We start from the raw sequence: 17,046 nt of genomic DNA, 5'->3' as shown, positions 1-17,046 counted from the left end.
CAGCACCCCAGCTCTATGGCAAAAATGATCAGAATGCACTCGCACCTTCCTGGGGCCACCTTTACTATGCCCATGGGCAGCTCTAAGAGGTTAACACTGGAGCAAAGAAGTAGAGAAAGTAGTAGAGAAGGGGGGATAGGAGTTGGGTGGGCCCTGTTTGGGGTGCAGGGCTCCTGCATCCCTCTGGGATCTGAGCCTAGAAAGGCTCAGGCAGAGTCCGGCGAATGCCTCAGTGGAAACGGTACTTTCTGGCTGGCTTGAGGTTGATGTACGTGGCCTTCATCTCCTCAGCCTCTGGGTTCCGCACATCTTTGTATCGTTCCCCTTTGGTGCTCACCACCTGGTTGTCAATGTAACGGATCAGCTTCTTCGGAGCCTGTCAAGCAATTAAGTTAGGGAGTAGTAAAAGTCAGCAAACAGCTGCACTCATTCCACATCCCTAGCAGCCCAACCCTCTCACCTCCTTGGGAGCCATGGGCCGGTGAATCTTCTGATCCTCTGCACTGTCCACCATCATATACCTGCCAAAAAGTGGCTAGGTCAAGCTCGTGCTCCCTTGGCAAGCTCCTCGAAGGACCCAGCCCAGCCCAGCCCAGCCCAACCCAGTCTCACTTCTGCAAGATGAAGGACTTCAACTCATCCTTTTGGGGGCCTCTGAGGCGCCGGGGCAGGTCCTGCAGAGAGGGGAAGCCTGCTCGAGACGCCACAGCACTAGAAGTAGATGGAGCTAGAAATGGGGCTTAACACTAAGGTGGACCATAGAGGAGGCTACAAGGGGGGTATGGGAGCTGGCAGAGGGTACCTGGTTGGGACTGTCCCAGGCTGGAGGCCCCTCCTCCTTCCCCTCTACGAGCATCTGCACAGCTTCTTCCAAGTCCCCCCGAGCTTTGGCCAGCACCCACTGAGCCTGCTCCACTGAACAGGTAGGGAAGACCTCCAGGAGTACATCTACCCCTGGCAGCAGCTCCTCCTCAGCGCCGGCTGCCTGTGGGTATAAATGTTGACAAGAGACAGTATTTCCTTCTTTCCTGCCCCCTAGCTTCCTCACCAGTACCCTCTTATCAGTACCTCATCTTGGATGTCCCCAGCAGCAACAGAAGACCTAGTCTCTTCTTTAAGTTTTTCAGGCCGCTGCAGAGGATCTGGGGAGATGGGCACCTGACCTTGGACCTCCGAGCTCTGTGGCTGCATGTTCTCTTAAAGAGGCAGAGAGAATATCAGGTTTGCTAGAGGGTTGTGGGTTGAGTTACCCAGATGTTGACCCCTAGACTCACCTTTGTTTCTAGCACTGCTCAGTTGCCCTGAGAGCTTCTGCATCATGTCTCCTATTGTGCCCCTGAAAAGACAAGGAGGATGGTGAGAGGACACCCCTTTCCATAATCAGCCAGCTGCCTCCTTCTCTTGGCCTGAGCCAGGCCCTACCTTGGGATGTGTGCAAAGCCAGGCACATAGGCTTCCATCATCTCAGTGAAGGCGTCCATATCAAAGTTCTCCTCTGACGGGCCTGTGGGGCCCAAGTCCTCCAGGACCCCAAGCACATAGGAGAAGATGACCTCATCCAAGCCACTGCAGGAAGGGAACAGGACAAGCTCTAGGTAGGACACTGGCTACCTCCAACACACCCACTCAGCCTAAAACAACCCTCAGCCTCATAGGGCCTATGAGCCAGTCCTCAGGCCAGAGAGTAGCCCGCCCTCCCTCAGAGCTTCTTCCCATCTGCACAAGGTGACAGAGACAGGATAAGGCCATACCAATAAAACATCATCAGCCCTCCCCCACCTCAGGAGTTGGGCTGAGCGCTTTCCATCTCAATCTTTCCATTGGTCAGGGTGCAGAGCACTGCGCAGCAGCTCCAACCCTGGCCCTGGCATGATCCTTCTGGAAGAGCGGCTTCTACCTGAGGTCAGCCTCTGGGAGGTGCGCCTGGACAAAGGCAAGGAGGGCTGCACTGACAATCCTCTCCAGCTCCATGTTCTCTCTCCTTCTGAAAGGACACAAGACGTAGGGTTGTCAGGCCCTCTTCTGCCTGCCCTGTTCCACTAGGCCAGCTCTACTCACCTGGCCCACTGTGGAAACCATTTGTTGATGTTACCCATAGTTTTCAGTCCTCTAGTCTTTCCCTGCTTCCTCAAGCAGAGTCAGAACCCCTCCCTCGCCTTCTCTCCACCTCCTCTAGCCTGCGACAGGGCAGGGCACTTTCTCAGGAGACTGTCTCCAGGGTGGAGGTTCCTCCCACCCCTTCTGACCTCTCCCCACCTCCCCACTCCACTCCCTAGTAGTAGGCCCAGATCTTCTGGCAAGAAGACAGGGTCTTGAGGTCACATGCCTCCTAGTTGAGGAATCCCATCATTGGAAGGATCACTTAAGACCACAATTCCAACTACAAGGAGTCCATTGTCCAGCCTCCCCTCCCCCCACAAGCAGGTCACAGAACTGAATTCAGCCCTTCCTGAATTCAACCACCCACCCTCTGCACAAAAGGGTTTTTTCTAGCTCTGGGGCCCAGACAGAAGGGAAGGCTTCAGAAGGGAAGGCTTTCGTGACTTCTCTCCTCCTGCCTGTCCCCTGCTCTATCTACATAGGCTCTCCTTCCCAAGGCCTTTGCCTACCTCTCCAGTCTCACCATCCCCTGCTCACTCACTCTGCTCTTGCCACACCAATCTCCCTGCTGTTCCTCACACTTGCTGCCCCTGTTTCCCCCAGATGGCTCAGTTCCTCATCTCCTCCAGGGGTGTGCTCAAATGCCACTCCTGCAGCCAAGACGTCAACTTCCAGAGCGGGACTTTGTCTTACTCAATGCCTAGCACCTAGAAAAATGCCTGTACTTAATTAGGGATTCAGTAAGTACTTAACTTTATTCCTACTTACATGCTTTTGGCTCCCAAAGGTCTATATTTGAGAGTCAAGAACATGTAGGTGGTACAGAGTCACAGGTCCAAATGTCAGCTCATATACTCAGAAGACTCCAAGGTACCTCAAATACTGCCTACCCCGAAACTCATGCTATCCTGTGCACCTCTCCTTCCCTCCAAATACATACCTCTTCCCATTTCATCAGCTGACACAACTATTCACTCACTCAACTACCAACACTGAAACTTGGGAATTTACCTGACTTCATGCTTTCAGCTCTGCCTGCTACACCCAAGTCCTGTGGATTCTAATCCCCATTATTCTCCATTCCATCCATATCTCCCCAAGTCCAGCCTGGATTTCTGCTCCAACAGAATTAGGTAGAGCTGTCTCAGACTGAGATCATAAGTTTTCAGACTTTGGTCTAATTAGGGCAGACCATATGAACCTGCCATGTGCCTGTTTTTGGTTTACAAAACCAAACAAACAAAAAGAATTTATTTGCCCTTTCAAGCAGCATCAGTGCTGGTTTTTGAAGCATTCCTCTCTCCTGTTTCTCTTTGATCTCTGACCATTCTTCCCAGACTCCCTTCTGTCTCCTCTGCTACCCTCTGAATGTGGAAGCAAAGTTCAGGCTCAAAGCTATTCCTCCTCTCTCCTCACTGTGCACCCTCTCTCAGGAAGATCTCATCAGGCCCACACCTTATGTGCCAACTCCACCTTACCAACTCCCAAATGTTCAGTCCTCTCCTTCAGACTCCTCCACTGAGCTATACACATGTACATCTGCCATGACACCTCCATGTGGATACATGTCTCTCCTTCCTCCAAAGCTGTCCTCAGCAAATGCGGTGCCCAGGCACTCAGCCTTTCCCACCTTACCCCCTGGCTCCCCACAGCTAACTGGTCACCGAGTCCTAGCAGTCCTCTTTTAGCACAGCTGCTCTCCATTTCTATTCTCATCTTGAGCCTTCTCTGTCCCATCTTGAGCCTTCACTGCAAGAGCTTCCAACCCTTGTCCTACTATCATCTTCTCCCGCCCCCCATTCTCCATACCATCTCGTGTGATCTTTATAAAAACCATGTTTTTCTTGCTTAAAATCAATCAGTGATGTCTCACTACCCTTTAGTAAATCTAAAATCTTTGTGGTCATGGATTCAGGGGCTTAGCCCTGCCTAACCTGTCAGTCTAACCATGTACCACACCACCCCTGGCTCACTCCCCTTCAGCCTGGCTTTCTTTCAGTGTGCAACACACAACTCCTTCATGCAAGGCCTTTGTACAGACGGTTTCCTCTGCCTGGACAAGCGCCTACCTCTACCTCCTCACTCACTGTCGCCTTTCTTGCCTTCTAGGTTGCAACTTAAAATTCCCTTCCTAAAAGAATGCCACCCCTGCCCGGCTTGAGTTAAGTGGTTTGGTCTCTGTTACATCTTCATTGCGTATCACACCTTTCCTTACATAAACAAGAATTTGGCAGCATTTTATGTTTTTTCCAGTTTCTTCATGAGGACTCACCTGGCATTTTCACCAAAGTATACACAGAATCTTCTACAAAGCAGACACTCAATAAACAGTTACTCCCTAATTTGTAGATGAATAAACTGAAATTCAGTGAGTTTAATGTATTTCCTAATCATCTGGCTTGATTGTGGCTGTCAGTTTAAATCCAGGTTGCCTAGCTGAATGTATAGTCTAGGGATTACTGAGGATGGGATGATATCAAGACTTCTAAGTGGGTTGACATAGGGCTACCACCTGCAGTCACAATTCCAGTCTCCCCACAGCACAGGGTTCACTCTGGAAGGAAGGACAAGAAGTCCTGGCCTACCTATCCTATATGTCTGTTATTCCAGAGTAACAGAACTGCTCAGCTAGGCATACCAGGTCCCATCATGTAGCTTACCCGTCAGCCCCTCCAGAGAACTGTATCTACCCTGAGTTACAGCAAGTTGCTGTCAGTTGCCTGGAGGATAAAGGCATGAAAGCACAGTTTCTAGGGTATAACTCTCAGGGAATATGTGTAATGCCTCTAGGTATCTGAGGTCTCAGGTCAAGGAATTGTTTCTGGGAAAACTCACTGTGACCAAATAGTTTTCCTATTCCTGAGCCTTTACTCTAGCTTGTCTCCTAAGAGAACATCTTCCCTCCTCCTGTTCTTGGGCTGCCTAAACTTTATCCAGCTTTCAAAACATCCTTCTTTCTTTCACCCCTTCCTATCCCCTAGTCTTCCTCAGTATTTCTTTTCTGTCCAGCAGCTTTACCTAATATTTCTCCTACACAGAGCCTGAGTTGGAGAAGCTACAGCCTGAGCAGCGAGTTTTCTCTCGAGTAAAAAAAGAATTTCCATGAGACTTTTCAAATTCTGGATAGCTGCACCCCCTTATTTTCTGATGGCTCCAAATTAGGGTTCACTGGTTAGTGGTACCCATGTTGTCATGAGTTTTTTTAAAAAATCTCTTATGATGGTAATAATAGTTGGCATTTATTGACTGCTTACAATATGCCAGACATTGTTCTATGCACTTTACATTTATTAATTTATCTAACCCTTACAATACCAGAAAATAGAAAGACTAACATCCATCACATTATCCCCATTTTACCCAAAGAACATACAAGCACTTTAAGGTTAAGTAACTTTTCCAAGGTCACATGTAAACTAATGGCAGATTTACAATCAGGCAGTCTGACTCCAGAACCTTCACTGTTAACTACCCACTAAACCACCTCTCATGATGGTGTGACCCTCACCGCCACCCCCAACCCCATCCTCTTGTTCTGCCTGGGTGGCCCTCATGCATACCTCAGAATCTTTGCTCACACTATTCTTCCCTCTCAGAACATCTTTTCTTCTGCCTCTTTCTGCAGGACTCACTCCTCCCTGTAGCCAACCCTGACTACCCATCCTCACTGTACCCAGCTAGTCTGAAAATTGCCCCAGGAACAGGCACAGCCTTGCACTCTCCAGATGCTCTAGACAAATTTAAGCAAGACTGTAGAAAAGCGACCATGCTGTTCCCTTGGGATCCAGAGAAGCTCAAGGTGAAGGGAGAGTAGAGGCCATGTGAAGGAGGACTCCTGGGAACCAGTGTGTAAAATCCTGGGGCACTCAGAGGGTCTAGACAAGTTCTTAACTGCTTTTCCCAACATCTATGAAGCCTGGTTCCTCGGGCGCCAGTTCCATAACAAGGATACCGGAGGACATCACTGCACCCCGACCCCCAAGTGTGGACTTAGAAGAGCCAAGGACACTAGGGAACAACGGATCCCGACATCCAAAGTCAGGCGGGAGCACAAACGGTGGGAGGGGGGAGCACAGGAAGTGGGAACGCGATGATGGCGGACCCCTGAAGCAGGAGCTCCCTAAACAAGCTAGCGGGGTGCCTGTAAGGGTCCAGCATAGTGGGCCCGCAGGCGCAGGGATGCGGTTGCGGTCCCGGGGGACACATGACGAAGGAGGCCCGACCAAGCTGGGATGTGCCTTGAAATAGGCCACGGCGAGAATCACATATGGGGGTCCGGCGGGTCCCGGGGCTACTGTGGGGGGACACCCAGGACAGGTACCCTGGGTCAACGCTCTCCCCAACACTCCTAGCCCTGGGTCGGGGGCTGGAGGGGAAATCACCTGCTCCGTCGGGCGCCGCCGGCGACTTGTCCCGCGCGGTGCAGTTCTCATCCCCTAGCCCCACCAACGAGATCAAAGGCGGGGCCCAGAGCGGTTCTCTTGCAGAAGCTCCTCGGTAGCCATTTTTGAAAGGGGCAAGTGCCCAGAACTGGGCGGAGCTTCTGACCCCCCTTTCTCATTTGTCTGGGGACTATGGACGGGCTCCCGCGGCGGCCATTTTTGTTGTGGGTAGGGAGGAGTTGGGCGTGGGGTTCTCCAATGGGTGGAGTCGCAGTAGTTGATTGTGCTCCTCCTGACTTGTTTGTTGTGAGTTGCCAGAAATTTCCCATCCGCTTTATTTCCTCGGCCTCCACACTTCCGCCCTCAGCTTCTGTAGCTTTCTCCCCCTTTCTTGCCTCTCCTGCCCTTCCACAGATCCGTGGCTCAGGAGTTGGACCTGGCAGGCCTGACTCCCAGAGCTGACGTTCTTCCCCAGTCCCCAGTACCTCTCCCTCTTTGTGCCAAGCTCTGTCTTCCTTTTCGTGTCTGATCCTCTCCTTAGCCTTTCTATAACAGCGATGTTTCAAAAAAAATTATTTATTTATGCTTACAAGAGCTGGGGTGTAGACCAGAGGTGCGGTGTGGTGGGTGGGGTTTGGGTGTGTGTGTGAGGAACCACCAAAAATTGAGTGGGGAATGGAACAAACAGACTGTCTGAAATACACTGCAGAGAGGAGAAGCAGGATAGACAGGAGAGGTCTCCTGGGCCATGTGGGTCTGCTCCCTGGAATTAAACTCATGTTGCAGTGGCAATAGTGTAATAGCTCAGACTTAACCACTGCACCACCAAGGAGGCCCAGTTCTTGTCTTCGAGGTCAGAGGACTCTGGTGGGAAGATGAGAACCAGCAGTAAGGAACAGGGCTAGGAAAGGAAGCAGTGACCCCCTTTTTCCCCATATTTTTTCGCTGCCTTGGTCTTTCAGGGAAAAGAGAAGATAGGACTTTCTACTTTGGACTGTGAACTTTCTGAGGACAGAGGCTAGTCTGGGTGACCAGTACCCTACAAAAGAAATAATCCTGAAAAGTGTCTCCTCCCCGGGGTCTCCCTGGTGGCCCAAGGGTTAGTCTCAACACTATGAACCTATGGGCAGCTGGCCTGGGAGCTGGCCCACAGGGCACACAGACCTCTCCTGCCTTCCCTGCTGCTCCCCTGAGCAGTATACTTCATAGATCTGCCTATTCTGCTCCCCACTCTGTCTCTGGTGAATCCTCTCACACACATAACCCTAGCCTACACCCCAGCTCTTGTATGTGTAAATAAAAATAAATCTTTAAAAAGAGAGAGAGCAGGGCCCTCCGTGGTGGCGCAGCGGGTTAAAGCACAGCACTAGGAAGCTGAAACCACTTCCACATGAGTTCAATTCCCGCCTGCCCCAGGTGACCACATGGTGTGGCAGACCTCTCCTGACCCTCCCGCTGCTCCCCTCAGCAGTGTACTTAATCATAGTCGATCTGCCTGTTCTGCTCCCTGCTCTGTCTCTGGTGAATCCTCTCACCCTCTGCATCTCTGGCCTATACCCCAGTTCTGTACGAATAAATAAATAAATCTTTAAAAAAAAAAGAGAGAGCAAAATTCTGACTGCTGGAGAGAGGAGAGGAAAGGGGAAGGAAGTATGAAGGAGCACATTTGGCTTGGTGTCTCCCATAAAAATAGTGCAGCTGCCAGGGTTAATGAGGGGTGGGGTGACACTACTTTGAACTCTAGCCAAGCAGGGCCTTGGGAAGGGGTGAAGGGTGGTTCCATGCTGCCGGCCTCCTCCAGCACTTTCAAGACCAAGCCATCCTTCTCTTCCTTCCCCCAAACCTCCTAACCTCTCCATTGCACAATACTGATGACTCCTCTCTCCCTATTACCACCCTCTATTCCAGAAACTTTCAGGTTTCTTCAGTAAAGCTGCCTCTATCTCTGGCCAATATTCCTACAGACATCTGTGTAATTTTTTTGTCTCCACATCACCTCTTTCCTGAATGGCAGTTGAATGTAGATAAATAAATATCATAAGAAAGAACTTCTTGAACTTTCAAAGAGGGCTGATAGGAAAAAATTTTCAGGGGAGTACCTCTGTTTCCTGCTCAAACTCTGGAGGGTCCCAACTCTGTGCAGCAGATATCAGGCTCTGGGGTCAGAGGATAGAGACCCAAGACAGAAGAAACACCACAGGTCATATGCCAGCTGTGAGGTAGGGGCTTCAGAGAACCCTCCTCCTGCTTGGGATTCCACAGCTGATTGGAACTCAGGCTCTCAGGCCTTCCTCTCTCCCTCCCCAAGATGGGAACAGACTCCACAGACTCTTTGAGTATTACTTGAAGCCACTCTAGGAAAGAGGAGTAGAGTAATGCCTCTTTTCTCCCCATTCTCTCAGATGAATTTTACAACTGGTATTGGGTGCTTGGATCTTCTCAGCTGAAGGGAAAAGTTGGCAGCCTATGCTGAAGCTTCCCCTAGCACCCTGATCAGCCAACTTCAGAATAAGGAATTGATCTTGAATTGGGCTTTAAAGGGCAAATTTCCCAGACAAAAGAACAGAGAAAGAACCCAGACTGCTGGTCTCAAGGGGTGGGAGGGACCTAGTCCTAGACGCTGTGAGAAAGGGGATGCTTTGAGGTATAGAGGTGGCCCTGGAGAGGGGGTCTCCACTCTCTCTTGAGGTCTGAGAGGGTTCTCTGGGCAGGGTGCCAGGTCCTCCCACATCTTCCTTCCTTCTCAGAAGAGCCAGGATGGGGCGGGGGCGGGAGTTGGCTGGGGCTGGATGAGAGTCCTATTTAAGGATGCTCAGAGAGCATCCCTGCAGACCCAGCCCCAGGAGGGAGAGAGAAGGCGTCGTGGGTAAGTGTGGGCCCCTTTGCCCCAATTCAAGCAGATTTGGGGGTTTCCTCTGCAGGCATAGGCTACAGTGGGGATAGCACCCCAGCCCTCAGTTCAACTCTCCAGAAAGTGAAAGTATGTTTCAGGGAAGTCTTTTTCTTTCACTCCCCTTCCTCAGACACATCAGATATTTACATCAGGTGGGGAGATTTCAAGGAGCTGAAATCCGGGGCCCTCATGAGGGTCTCCATTTGGGGACCTCTTAGCTTCAGGGAAGCCCTCATCTGAAGAGAGAAGTCCTTTTTGGGGTATATGATCTGGTTCTTCTCTTCAGCTGCATATCTGACTCTACCAGGAGGAAATCCGGGCAAGAGATGATGGCACTTAATGTCACAGAGCCCATGAGATCCCTGCCATGGACCTGCGATCTCCTACATCAATTCCTACTGGAATCGAACCCCTTTCCCTATTTATGGATTCCTGTTTTCAGCTTCAAGTTCTGAGCCTCCCTGGAATAGGTGCAATCTTGAGATTCCAGGTTCCTCATCTGACCCCTGCTGGGGACGCAGGAAATTCACAGAACAAAGCTCAGGAGGGAAGAATCAAAGCCTGGAGAACTTCAGCCACCTGGCTCTGAGAACTGAATTCCATAGGCTGTGAGCTCTAGCAAATGCCCTAGGAACTCAGTTCTGGTGCTCGGCGTGCTACACTGTCAGTGCTGATGTCAAGGAGCATGGATGAGTCCAGCCCCAACATCTCAGCCAGGTGCTCTTCCAAGCAACTGTCTTGCCACTGGCCAGACCTTTTAATGACATCAATTTGGGCTACTCTTTTCTCAAAGACTCCTTCCATTGCTGTCATAGGGTGACCTCTACTTAGCTTTCAAGCCAGGCTCTCATTGCTCTCTGTCCCCTAATGAAATATGACTTCCTGTTCCTGCAGTCATGCTCTTACTTGTGTGACCCCTCTTCAGTTCTTCTACCTCCTTCCCATCGTTTCTGTTGGAATCCTATCCATCCTTCAAAGCCTCTCACATGCCTCTGCAAGCAGCCTTTCTCAACTCCCAAGTGGTACATCTGAACCTCCTGCAAGTCCTCCACATTCCTCTCCAGGGAGGCTTGGTTCATGAGCTCCTGTGGTATCTAATAGCTTTTCAATAAATGTCCTTGCATTTTACTGAGTTTGTCTCATGGGTTCAGAGGCAACTTAGCCTATAGTGTAAGGCCAATGCTAGATTTCCTGGGTGCTTTCCTCATGTGTAACCTTTGGTAAACTGTTAGTCCCTATGGGCCTTGATTTCTTTATCTGTAAATGGGAATAATATCCACAACAAGATTTTGTGAAGATTAAATTGCATGAGTTGATAGTTTCTATGCAAGACTTTAGCACAGTACCTGCACATGTAAGTTCTTAAGTCTATGTTAGGATTCTTCGATCATAAGCTCCCAGTTGGAAGGCAGGATAGGACTTCAAATTAATCTGTCATGCCTTATCAGGTGAAGGGTTCCACTGGATGCTATCAATGGGTAAGGCCAGGAGGAAGAGGAAGCCATGAGGATCGGGGTTTGGTGGTTTGGGTCACAGATTCTATGGAGCTGGATTCTAGGAGCTCTGTATTTCCACCCACACTGTGACTTTGTGTGAGTCACTCTTTCTCTCTGGCCTTGGTTATGCAGCATAATAATAAATTGAGGGGGTTGAACCAGGTGAACAGCAAGGCTGCTGGCAATTCCGTATGTTTTATGAGTTTTGAGCTTTTAAGCATTAAGTTCAAAGAAAAGATCAAGGAAGGCAGCACCTAGGCTCTCAGCACCCTAGGCTCTCCTTGTGCACCCAGGGCCTGGAGCAGGCAGTGGAGCAGCAGGAAGTGCTAGACTGAGCCAGTGGCTGCACCTCCTTCCTGATGGGGGTGTGGGGGCGTGGGTGTGCCTTTCCAGGTCAGGAGTGGAGGCCTCAGGGTGGAATGTTTATGAGCAGCCCAGCTCTGCAGAGACTAGAGACTTCAAGGATCTGGACCAGAGAGGATGGAGGAAAGGGGATACAGAATACATCTTACTTGGTGTGGTACTGTGATTTTCTTGAAACTTTGTTTCAAAAAGGATTCTAGGAGATTTATCAGCATGCAGACAATTTTCCAAGATTAAAACATAGAATTTGTGTATCCTTTCTGACCCAGAGATTTAATTTATTTATTACTATGTTAAGTTTTTAGTTAGAATTTTTTTCAGACCCTAGAAAAGTTGCCAGCATAGTCTAAAGAAATCTTGCTTATCTTCCTATCAGATTCACCAACTACTAACATGTGCTTCCTCTAATCTATAGTTCTTACTTGCGAGTTGGCCCAATAATATCCTTCATAACAATTTTTATTCTGGCCCAGAATTCAAAACAGATCATACATTGCATTGAGTTTTCTCTTTAGTTTCCTTTGACCTGGAACAGTTTCTCAGACATCCTTTGTCTTTTATAACATTGATATTTTGGAACAATGACAATATGCTAAAAACACATTGAAATGACCCTGCAGATTAGTGGCTTTGTCTATCAGCTGAGGTTTGTCTGATGTAGCTTGATGATTGTACCTTACTGCTGAATTAATGTTGTGTTTCCTGTAGTTTAAAATATCAGAAAGCACATCATGTCAAAGTCTCTGTTAAAGAAAAAAAATTCAAGAAATTCATTAAAGACAGTAAGACTTTATAGAAATGGGGTTAAAGAGTTACCCATGATTTTCTCATACTATACTTATAGTTACTATTTTTACTTTTTATAAAAACATCTTATTGGATGTTTTCCGTTTTTTCATTAAACTTTCACTTGAGTTTAGTATCCATGAATGAGTCTCAACCTGAATCATCTATTGCAATGATGGTTGGAATGGTGATTTTGTAATTTCATTATTCCATTTACTGACAGTTTTTCATTTATCTATTTAATACCAGTACGGATTTATGGAGCTTTGGTTTATTCAATAGATTGTATTTTCTACGACGATTACTTGTTTTGATTCTTAAATTGCTCCTGACCTGGCCAGTGGCAGGCCCTTCACACTGGCTCCTTTGTGCTTTCGACATCTTCTAGCCCTCCTCCTTTATTTTCCTGCACAAGTTGTTCCAGGCTCATCTGTATCCTCTGTGTAGCAGCCCTGGAATTGGCCATTTTCCAAGGAGCTTGTCTCCTTTTGTTGGAGAATGGACTTTAGAACCAAACATCTGGGGGCTGGCTTTATTTGTTCACTAGACTATCATGTCCAATGATTCATTTTTCTCTTAAGAATTTTCATTTTTATTAGGGCAGAATGGTTCCTTTTCTTATCCTAAGACTTTACCATTAAAATTTCTATATGTGAACAAAGCTGCAGAGTTGAGGACATTTATTTTCTTAACACCCTCACCATTTCCAAATAAGACCAAGCTGTCTTATTTTGCCAGTTTTATTCCAAAAATCGCCTAACTAGTCTTCTACTTCCACAATGACCCCTCTAGGTCTCATTTTCACATGCATTCAGAATAATATGGATTTTTAAAATTTAATCATTCTCCCCTGCCCATAACCCTCTCTCCTCATAAGAATAAAATCCAAAATTCTCAACATGGTTTCAACACAGGATCCAGTCCCCCCCCCCTTTTTTTTTTTTAAGGATTATTATGCATACAAGAGCTGGAGTGTAGGCCAGAGTTGCTGAACAGTAAGAGGATTCACCAGAGACAGAGTGGGGAGCAGAACAGGCAGATCCAATGAAACACTGTTGAGGGGAGCACGGGAAAGGCAGGAGAGGCTAACTAACCATGTGGGTCAGCTACTTGGTGGGGATCTAACTAGTGCTGCAGTGGCTGTGGATAGCTTCATGGTGCTGAGACTTAACCCCTTGTGCCACAAGGGAGGCCCCAGTCTCATTTCTAACTTCATTTATGACCCTGTCCTCCTACCAGCTTACAAGACAAGGACACAACAGTCACAGTTTTGTTGTACCTGTTCTTCTCCCCCAACTATTCAAATGGTTTGCAAAGGTCTTTATTAGATCTTCACTTGCGTCTCCTCTTCAGAAAAACCTCTTAACTCTCCTATTGAAAACAGCACCCCAATCACTTCTGAAATTACATAATATATTCATCCATTTGTTTATTGTCAGTCTCCAATCATAAGCATTCTATCTCTAAAATAAGCTCCATGAGGACAAATATTGGTCCGGTTTTCTGCTGTAGCCCCAGGGCCTACAACAGTGCTTGGCTTATGGTGGGCTCTCAAATGTCTGTTAAATGGATGAAGGTAACTTTTACTCCTTGGGGTTTTTGTACAGACCATACCCCTCTGTCTAATGTCCCCCTCACTTTTCTCTTTGCATAGCCAACTTTTTTTTCAAAGATTTATTTATTTATATATACAGAACTGGGGTACAGGCCAGAGATGCAGGGGTGGAGAGTGGGGAGCAGAATAGGCAGATTGACATGTAACACTGATGAGGGGAGCAGCGGAAGACAGGAGAAGCCTGTAGTACCATGTGGATCACCTCCAGGACAGGATCGAACTTGTACCACACCAAAGGGACTGAAGCCAGCTTCGTGGTGCTGCACTTTAACCCTCTGAGCCACCAGGGAGGGCCACAGCCAGCTTCTTCTAAATCTTTATATGTGAGATTAAATAATACTTCCTCAGATAAGCCTTCCCTAATTGTTATATTCTAAGTTAAGATCCACTACCCCACTTGAATTTCCAATTCCAATTTAAATTCTTGTTGTATTTGCAAATCAGTTTCACCTGTTGCTCCCACCCCATGTCACCCCACTAAAATACAAATTCCCTAAAGGCAGAAGCTGCCATATTGCCTTATTCACCACTGTATCCCCAGGGCCTACAGTTTCTGGCAAATAGGTACTCAAGACATTTGTTGGAAGGATTTTTAACAAATAAAACTGGAAATAATACAAATGCTACAGAATAGTGGGTGACCCCAAGGAGTAAAAGTTACCTACTATATACACAGAGGGGGGGAAAAAACAATAGGTGGGACTCTAGAGATCATTTTGGGGTGAGGGATATTAGAAAAAGACTTCAACATTCTATATTATATATTTCTGTATTACAGCTGTATTTCTGTATTACAGCTGTTTAAAAACAAGCACTAATGGGCCTCCCTGGTGGTGCAGCGGGTTAAAGCACAGCACAAAGAAGCTTGAGCCACTGCAGCATGAGTTCGATCCCCGCCTGCCCCGGAGGAGACCCACATGGCACGGCAGACCCCTCCTGCCAGCCCGCTGCTCCCCTCAGGAGTGTACTTTGTCGATCTGCCTGTTCTGCTCCCCACTCTGTCCCTGGTGAATCCTCTCACCCTCCACATCTCTGGCCTGTACCCCAGTTCTGTACAAATCAATAAATAAATCTTAAAAAAAAAAAAAAAAAAAAAAACAAGCACTAACATTTGTACACTGAGTACATGCAATATAGTACATTTTTTGTATGCAGGATTTCATGGCATCTTTTCAGTAACCTTTTAAGACAAGTCATAACAGCTGCATCCCTATTTGTGATATGGAAACTAAATCAGGAACATCAAGTAAGTGGCACAGCAGACCCACTACACTACATCACCTGTGTTTTATAATGAAAAAAAAAAAAAAAAAGGAAGATGAAGCTAGGAGTTAATGATTTAGAATCCAGGCTTTACACAAAAGACATTAAGCAAATTTGGATTGGAGTCTCCCTAGAAACCAGGGCAAAGAGAGAAATATAAGATCCTTGGTGCTTCAAATATATAAGCCAACTTACTCATAGACACCTTTCTCTCTCAAGTTTGTAAATACAGCAGTGATCAAGCTACATATACAAAGGTACATATAAAAATATCTACATATACAAAGGTAGATGTTGGCGAGCTATAAATGTAAAAGCAATTCCAAGAGGAGCCATATTTATAAAGCCTGGGATCAGATTTTGTTAAAACTGGATATGTGACCTAAACTTCCAGGAAAGTGTCAGAATATTGCCGACTTCGGTCTAGTAAAGACTGTTACTGAGACTCAGGAGACAGGAGACAGGAGACATTCATCTCAAATTTCAACACTAGTGAACTTTCCAGGCAGATTGGGTTGTTTTTACATGTCTTTTACCGCAAAGAAACAGGCCTAGAAAGTGTTTAAACCTGCCTCAGGCATCCCTTCCTCAGCCATGCCTCTCACACTTCAACACCGCTTATACCCTCAGACTCTCTGGGGGTGGGAAGGTCCTGGACAGGCTAGGGGGAGGATGCCAGGGGGCACGACGGGAGAGAGCTGGTGATGAGGAGCCAGGCCCTGCCAGGAGGGCCAGGGAAGCGAGGCTCTCATTACATGATGGGTAAACATCCCTCCTCAAATCAAAAAAGCGATCTCGCAGCATACACTTGACTTCACTCCTTTATTTACTTTTCATTACAAGCCCAGGGTAGGGGAAGCTTTGCCAGAGGGAGGAGCCGGGAAAGCGGAAAGTGGGGGCTTTCAGCAGGGCAGGTGAGGAGAAGGTGCGAAAACAAAGGGTCCAGCCCCTTTTCCACCCTACACACCCTACTCCCAGGAGAAAGAAAGTAACGACCCTCCACCCAGAGATCCTGGATCTTTTCGCGCCCTTTCCCCCCTCCAGCGTAGTCCCGGAAGTGCAGGTGGGCTGCGGCCGTCGTGTAGAAACAGGAGAAAAGGCAGGTGGCAGGCGTACCCAGCGGGGCGCACAGCTGTCTCCCCGCTCTCGCCCACGGCGGCGGCGCGCGCTCAGCTCTGGCTCTTCCCCTTCTTGCGGCGGCGGCGCTCCGTCACCTCCGCGGCGGGGCTGCTCCGGCGAGGGCTTCGTGCGTCTGGGCGCGGCCCAAGGGGCAGGCGGCTCACTCCAGGCAGCTGTGACGGCGGCGGCGGCGGCACCCCGTCCCCCCATCTCTCCTGGTTCAGCCTGGCAGCGCCCGCCCTCACTGCTGTGGTGGGGGCAGCCCTGGAGCAACCCCAGGCCGGCTGAGGGCGGCTCCCTCCTCCGTGCCCCTCGGTCCCCAGGTCCTCAGAAGGCTCCAGAGGGGGAGGGTCGGGGTCAGCCGGGTGGGGAGGCCCTGCGAGGGGCATGGCCAGCACCAGGGGGCTGGGGCCCAGCCTGGCCTGCCCCTCACTGTCCTGTGGGACAAACGTGGCCTTTGCCCAGGACGGTGCCTGGCGCCCCTGCTCGCCCCTGGAGGGCATGAACCCGAGGGCGCTGGGCCACACGTCAAAATGCGCGTGGCCAACGGTGAGCTCTGGCCACGGAGCAGCAACCGGGACACGAGGGCCATGTGAGCTCGGCCACGAGCTGGAGCCCGCGGCCCAGGGAGTGGACACTCAGGCGGTGGCCGGGCAGACCACGGGGGGAGCGGGCCCTCGCGGTGGCCCACAGTGGTGCCACCGTGTCCCCACACTGCCCTCCCCTCCTCCCCAGCGGGGCCGAGAACCCCGAGTGTGCGTGGGAGTGACCGTGTGGCCACAGGCTGCGGGGGCCAGGGCCGGAGGGGCCCGGGGCCCAGGCGGCTTAGAAACGACCAGCGTCCGGGGCGCCAACGCCCAGGTGGCCAGAGAAAGCGGCCAGCAGGCCGTGAGCCCTGCCGCCGCCGTCCCCTCGGGTGGAGGAGCCGAGGGAGGGGAGGAGGGACACGGCCGCGAAGCAGAAACTGGCCACGAGAAGGCGGGACGGGAAACACGCTTTTTCCTAAACGACCCGCGAGCGGAGCCCCCG

At 49.3% G+C, this 17,046-nt stretch overlaps 1 protein-coding gene across 3 annotated transcripts; it reads right to left on the bottom strand.

The window, feature by feature from the left end:
* Positions 1–42: 42 nt before the first annotated feature.
* Positions 43–6,617, bottom strand: CUEDC2 (CUE domain containing 2). 3 transcript variants are annotated; one of them, XM_004680487.2, is made up of 9 exons: positions 6,483–6,617; positions 1,898–1,981; positions 1,423–1,566; positions 1,275–1,336; positions 1,069–1,196; positions 803–985; positions 613–674; positions 461–521; positions 43–376 (listed from the first exon to the last, which is right to left on the bottom strand). In XM_004680487.2, the coding sequence occupies exons 2-9, from the start codon at positions 1,969–1,971 to the stop codon at positions 230–232; spliced, it is 861 nt and encodes a 286-aa protein (XP_004680544.1). In that variant the 5' UTR covers positions 1,972–1,981; positions 6,483–6,617; the 3' UTR covers positions 43–229. The 3 variants fall into 3 exon arrangements, with proteins under 3 accessions (XP_004680544.1, XP_012579323.1, XP_012579322.1); XM_012723869.1 differs by having other exon boundaries at positions 1,898–1,984; positions 6,483–6,613; XM_012723868.1 differs by lacking the exon at positions 6,483–6,617 and adding an exon at positions 2,059–2,145 and having other exon boundaries at positions 1,898–1,984.
* Positions 6,618–17,046: the final 10,429 nt, after the last annotated feature.

The sequence above is a fragment of the Condylura cristata genome, unplaced genomic scaffold (genome assembly GCF_000260355.1).
Source record: "Condylura cristata isolate star-nosed mole 26May11 unplaced genomic scaffold, ConCri1.0 scaffold00011, whole genome shotgun sequence".
In the NCBI taxonomy this organism is placed as follows: domain Eukaryota; kingdom Metazoa; phylum Chordata; class Mammalia; order Eulipotyphla; family Talpidae; genus Condylura; species Condylura cristata.
This window is presented reverse-complemented; position numbering and strand designations above follow the sequence as displayed.

What these genes read in the sequence shown, in the direction of transcription:
- CUEDC2 (XM_012723868.1), bottom strand. Translation starts at nt 2,096, where the DNA reads ATGGGTAACATCAACAAATGGTTTCCACAGTGGGCCAG. An exon ending in CTCCCAGAGGCTGACCTCAG is followed by an intron (nt 1,567 to 1,897) that starts GTAGAAGCCGCT and finishes CCCTTCCTGCAG; the next exon opens with TGGCTTGGATGAGGTCATCT. An exon ending in AAGTCCTTCATCTTGCAGAA is followed by an intron (nt 522 to 612) that starts GTGAGACTGGGT and finishes ACTTTTTGGCAG; the next exon opens with GTATATGATGGTGGACAGTG.